Source organism: Manacus vitellinus, unplaced genomic scaffold, assembly GCF_001715985.3.
Source record: "Manacus vitellinus isolate BGI_N305 unplaced genomic scaffold, ASM171598v3 scaffold_6_pilon, whole genome shotgun sequence".
Lineage (NCBI taxonomy): Eukaryota > Metazoa > Chordata > Aves > Passeriformes > Pipridae > Manacus > Manacus vitellinus.
Genome location: NW_021940750.1, coordinates 1,329,398 through 1,335,429, shown reverse-complemented (window position 1 = coordinate 1,335,429; position 6,032 = coordinate 1,329,398). Strand labels below are relative to the sequence as shown.

Here is a 6,032-nt window from a genome sequence, read left to right as displayed (position 1 = left end):
GGCAGCTGAAGGAGGACAGTTGGATCACCCAAACAAGGACAGCCCGATAAGTACTGTGCAAATATATCGGATTTTATTACTCTTTTATGGAAATGATAACAGACATTCAGGTAGAAACATATTAAATTAATGCAGTCAACAGTTTAAATGCAAAAATAAATATAAAGTCCAGCAGCTCAATGCATCTAAAACAGCTATTTTCTTCTAACGAATAGAAAAGATTTTTTTTTTTTGTCTTTTAAATGGAGAGTTTCATACAATCAAATAGAAACGAAGGTACAAGCGCTTTCTTAGAAAACATCCCAACGCGGCCGCCCGCTTCGGGCACTCTTGGGCCTGCGGCGGGGCAGCTCCCTGCAGCCCAGTCCGTGCGCCGCGCCGCGCGTCCCGCCATGTCCCGCCGACCGCGGGTCCCGCCGGCCCCGCTGCCCTCCAGAGGCCGAGTCCGAGTCGCTGGAGTCGAGGCTGTTGCGGAGGCGCAGCCTGCCGCAGGCGGTCCCCGCTGATACTGAGGTTCTGGTGCTCCGCCGCAGACACTCCAGCGACTGCAGGAAAGACTTCTTGGCTTTCTCCTCCTCCATAGGGGACACCCCCTCCTCCTCGACCTCCTGGATTTCGTCGAAAGTCACCGGCTGTGTCTTGAAGCGCGACTGCCGCGGCCGCCGCAGTTTGCCCCTGGGGGCCTTGGCGGGGCGGGCGGGCGGCGGGAACTCCTCGGCCACGCACACGAAGTGGGGCATCACCGCCTGGTAGCTGGAGCAGATGCCCATCAGCTCGGCCGGCTTCGCGGCCATCCTGCCTCCCGCGGGAGCGCCGCCGCGGGGCCGGGCCGGCGGAGCGGGCTCGCTGCCTCGGCCGTGCCGGCGCCGGGGCTCCGGTGGGCAGCGGCGGCCGGGCAGGACGGGCCCCGCAGAGCGGTTGCGGTACCGCGCGGAGCAGGCTGTCCGAGAGGCGCGGTGGCAGCGGAGTGCGGTGCAGTGAGAGTACGGAGCGCGGTGCCGAGACGCGCGGTGCCGAGACGCGCGGTGCCGAGATGCGCGGTGCGGTGCGGGTACCGTCCGGTGCGGAGCGATGCCAAGAGGCGCGGTGCGGGGCGATGCAGAGGCGCAGTGCGATGTTCCCCGGGTGCCTCAGCGGAGCCGCTGCCGCTGCCGCCGGGCTCGGCAATGTTATATAGCCGGCGGTGCCCCGCGGAGCATGCTCAGACAGTAGCATGCTCACACGGCAGCACGCCCAGACGGCAGCGGAGCTCACTCGCGCGCCAGCCCGGCGCTCCCTCCTGCCTGACGTGTCCCCGCCACCGCTGTTCCCCGCGCCGCCGCCCCGCCCCGCGCGTCCCCTGGAAGCGGGGGAGCCGCCAGAGGAGCCTTCGCCCTCCATCCTATCTCCCCTTCCCGTTCCCTCTCCCCGCCCGAGGCTACGCTCTCTCCTCTCCCCCGGGCGCCGCCGCCTGCTCTGGACCCCTCTCCCCAGGGCATCCCTCTCCTGTCTCGCGACGCCCAGTGGAGCTTCAGCTGGGTCCCGGACATCCAGGGCGGTAGTTCAGCTTTCCGCATCTCACCTCACCGCTGTTTTGTTTTGTTTTTAATCAATACCATGATTTCTATGGCCGTGAAAGAGTACCAACAGACTCGTCACAGCAGCTTTCAGCTGATCACCAACGTCAGAGTAACGTACCCATGGTTAAAGGAACCCCCAAGTCAAGCCCAAATCTGAATACCCTAACGGTACATTGACCCAGATCTAAACTACAGAGATCACACAGGATGGTCCCAGGCAAGATACATCAGCTGCTGAGAGTTAAGCAGGACTCTGGGATCTTGTTCCCAATTCTGCCACCTCTAACATAGCTTAAACACCTGCTTCAGTGTGACTCCATTTTTTTCCTTTTAGAAGGGATCTTAACATTTCCCATTCCCCTGTGGGCTCTCTTCAGTAGTATGCAGAATCAGATTCTCAGACAGAAAGTGGCATACAAGTATTATTGAGCTGAAACAGTCTTCAAATTAGTGACGGCTGGAACTACACTCTAAAGCTGCATGTGCCAAGGACTCTCAGTGATGGAAAAACCCAACAACGTAATAAAAACATTTGATGGGAATAGGAAAGGACCCGGAGGGAAGCAGAGTAGAAAAGTATGAAGGAGGAAGAGCCTGAAATGGTAAGTCTGTCTCCTCTTCAGGGTTAATGTTAGACTATTCCCATAAAAACATTCTCCAGGATAGCTTCACCCACTCGAGGATATTTTTGAAGCTTAGTTAGGAACTGGGAAGGAAGCAGAGGCTTAGCAATGTTATCAGAAATCCTGGTCTGTGCTGCCAAGGGGACAAGGACAACACACTCAGGGCCCTGGGGTTTGCCGAGCAGTCAGTCAGTGTTCAGTTGCACACGCAGCACAGCACTGCAGTGCGGAGGTACTCGAGGCATTGCCACTACCAGTTAGCCCACAGAGGGATCTACACACACTTACTCCAGCAGCCCTGAGTCCTATGACCAAGCTGCAGACACTGCGAGTTTGTTACATTTTGCCATAAAATACGTTGTTTGTGCCAAGAAAGACAAATGGTCTGAAAAAAACCCAAAAGATTACATACAGCATACACATTCTGTGCCATAGTCCAGCACACAGAAATGGCCTTATTTTTGTGAGTTCACCATCAGAAAGTCTCAACGTTGTCTTTGGGTAAGGTTTGGGACTGGTCCTTCCTCTTCTCAAACTGCCTTAGCAGTGGCAATATTTCGGGACCTGCACTGGAAACAAATCCCTGTAAATTACAGCCCTCTCTCAAATGGAATAAAATGAAACAAGAATACAGTTTAAGGAGAGAAGAGAGCAGAAGCACTCGGTAGTGTATTTCCAGAAGGCTGGCTGCTTTGCCCCTTGCCAGTGTAAAAGAAACATTAAGAGACTTGGCTTTATGAAATACCTGGCTGCAATCTCTTGGCTTCCGGGCTCCCCAAGGCAGCTTTAGGGCTAGGTTAGTTTGAAGCCTTTTTGTTGGGAGATACAATTAGCTTAACAAGGGAATAATTTTCTTTTTGGTCAAATTGAATCATTCCAGCTTGCAGAAGGCTGTGTTTTCGCTGTTGATTTTAATGGCTAAATTTAGCCCATACAGCCCTTCTGCCGTACAATAACTTTCTCTCAAAGAGCTCCATTTACAACTGCTTTAATTCCTCACAACTTGATTCTGCAGCACGGTGAGGGCCAAACTGTTTCCTCAGTACAGCTCTCCAAGAAGACAAGCCTGATGACCAGTTTGGAGGCCTTCTGGGGCTGAGCATGTCTATCCTGTAGAAATGAGATGACACAGGAGCCTTATTCTGTCAGAAAAGCATCTCACATTCATTTGAAGCAAGGTAAATTTAATCTGCTCCAGCCCAAAAGGATCCAAAGTTCAGCCGAAAAAAGGCTGGTTGACTTGATATCTGAAATTCAACACGTGTCCCCAGTCCCAACTGCCTGTCTGGTTTCCTGCAGAAAGTTCAGTATGAAGGCAAACTCAAGTAGAGCAAACATTTGATCCCTCACAAATATGATTATAAAATGCTCTGGGAAATTTCAGTGCTGAGTCGGAGCAAGATCACCATGGTAATAACCGGGAGGCCTTGAAGATTTTGAGACAATTCAGAAAAAATATCCTGTGACATAATCCCTCAAGTTAGATCTGCAACACGCTAATGTAAAAACTATATTTACTCCAGTGGTTTAAATCATGACTTTAATCTCAGTGGCTCCCGGTATTGAAATGTGACCGCATGGTATAGATTACAGACACTCTCTGCCACATGGATCATCAGATCCTGCATAGTACAGTGTTGAAGTCACTTTGTACACCAGCACACTGCACAGGGACTGGAGGGAATCTTTACTCACAGCTGAGAACACTTCAATGTGTGTTTGGGGCCTTGGGAAGTTCGAACTCCAGTTTCATAGGAGAAGAAACAAGTAACACTGCTGAAACAGCACTATGGAAATTAGTTTGTCATCTGTTCATTTGTTTAACAATGTGATGATAGAAAACACACACGGCCTATTAATTATTATTCCTCTTGCTGACTATCAAATTGAATGCCACAGAAGGGAAAGAAAGGATTAAAAAGAGGATGGAGGGAGATAACCACCTGTAGCTGGGCAATCCCAGTGTGAATACCCTGAACACCACAGTTTGTGTCCCAAAATGGAGCAGTAACCCTGCTGTCAGAGTTGATGGGGCCCCTTGAGAGCCAGCAGCATAAGCTGCTTCCCAGCAGGATGCTTTAGTCCATCCACAGCACACAGGTTTCAAATATCCTCAAAACATACTTGAGAGTAAAAGCTGCCTCTTGCTGTCCTGGCAGGTGGCATTTCCAGCCATACTGCTGTGCCATCACACCTTGCTGTGCACATCTCCACTCAACATCCTACTCGTTGAACTCATTTCCGTCAGGACATAGGAAGGAGTTGCTGTTCCCTCTCCACTACATTTCACACCCTGAAACAACCATTTTTAAAATAGTAATAAAAACATTCAGATAACTGCATTCTAACAGATACTGGCTTACAAACTGGAAAGGACACATCAAATAAACAGGCAGCCAATACAAGCTACCTCTAAAAGCAGGTGAGTCTTCCTGTCTCTTTCTCTGCATGCACACATGCACATTTGATTTAAACTTGAAATTGCACCTTGCATTCCCTGGGCTATGTAGAGAGTCATCCTGCCTGGCAGCATCTGGGGGCAGCTGTGGGGAGCCCTGCAGCCAGCAGCATAGGTGAGGAATAAGCCTGTCTCCCCTCTGCAGCAGGCAGGCATTGGCAGGGCCTCAGCTGCAGGATTGGAAATTTCCGTAGGCAAGACAAGATTTGGCTTGTTCTGCAGCACACTCTGCTTCCAGCCTCCTGCAAGCCAGGGCTCTCCTTCACACCCTGAGCACCATGATTTTTGTGCCCTACAGCATGGGATGAGGGGGAAGCCTCAGGTAATGAGGGGTGAGAAAACTCCCTGACAGCACTTACCATATCTTGGAGAGCAGATACATTCAGCAAGGCACCCATGAGTGGCAGCAGGATGCTCAGGTCCCTGCTGGGATCTTTGCAGGCAGCTTGTGAAAAAATATTTCTACTAAAGCTACTTCCATGTAAAAGCTCTTCCCAGTGTACCAGGGATTTGCTAGGATGGGTAAGTTCTCCGAGGGATGTTTCAAACTGGATGTTTTAATGCATGAACTACAGGTGCATGGAAGAATTTTTACATCTCCCTAGGCAGTCTGACACAGAAGTGGTATCATCTTGCCACTTATTGAAGTTTCAAGATAATTCTCTGAGCAAAATAACATTTTAAAAGGTTTTTCTCTTTTTTATATGTCTAATTTTTATGTGTACCTTGGCCATTTTAGCTGAAAAATTTCTTTCCAAATTAGCCTAAAGTAATGAGTAGGAAATTCAGCCAAGTTATTGATTCCCAACTTTTTCTCTTTACAGATACCTTCACGGCACGATCCTCCTCAGTCCATCCTTGAAGCCCAGCTCCTCCTCTTCCCTGTCTCTGCTGTGTTTCCTGTTCCCTCTTCCTCAGTTCCAGCCACTACAATTTTAGCAGACCCAGACCCACCAGCTCAGCAATGCTTCCTTGCACAGGGACATCATGGTGTTCCCCATCCCTGACAGTGCCTCTCACCAGCTGGGGACTCACCTGTGACCAGATCCGGGAGTGGGACCATTTCCTTCTGGCTCAGCAGCCAGCACTGAAAGATGAGGACATACCCATACTATGACTGTAGGCTGTGACAAACACTCATCAATACTTGTGAAAAGCTCATGATACAACACAATTAATACAAAGTATGTGTATTCAAAGCTCCTACCCCCTCAAGTATCTCAGTTTCAGTCTTGCCTGACTTTTTACAAGCTGCAATAAATCCCATAAAGCTTCTGCCCAATGCCATTCAGACAAAGTACTAACTAAAATGTTTGAATGTATTAATGCTTCTCACAGAAATGTATTATTTTATTCTCTATACAGAACTGTTTTAATTGTAAAATGATAGCT

The 6,032-nt window shown here is 49.8% G+C and overlaps 1 protein-coding gene and 1 long non-coding RNA gene across 2 annotated transcripts; both read right to left on the bottom strand.

Moving 5' to 3' along the window:
* Nucleotides 1–290: 290 nt before the first annotated feature.
* On the bottom strand, nucleotides 291–809 carry CUNH11orf96 (chromosome unknown C11orf96 homolog). The gene has a single exon (XM_018082270.2). It carries the CDS (start codon nucleotides 792–794, stop codon nucleotides 291–293), a length of 504 nt encoding a protein of 167 aa, XP_017937759.2. The 5' UTR covers nucleotides 795–809.
* A 2,363-nt stretch (nucleotides 810–3,172) lies between these two features.
* On the bottom strand, nucleotides 3,173–5,725 carry LOC115307932. Its single transcript, XR_003916289.1, has 4 exons — nucleotides 5,676–5,725; nucleotides 5,469–5,567; nucleotides 4,307–4,475; nucleotides 3,173–3,292 (listed from the first exon to the last, which is right to left on the bottom strand). It is a non-coding gene; the product is annotated as an uncharacterized LOC115307932 (long non-coding RNA).
* Between the last annotated feature and the right edge of the window lie 307 nt (nucleotides 5,726–6,032).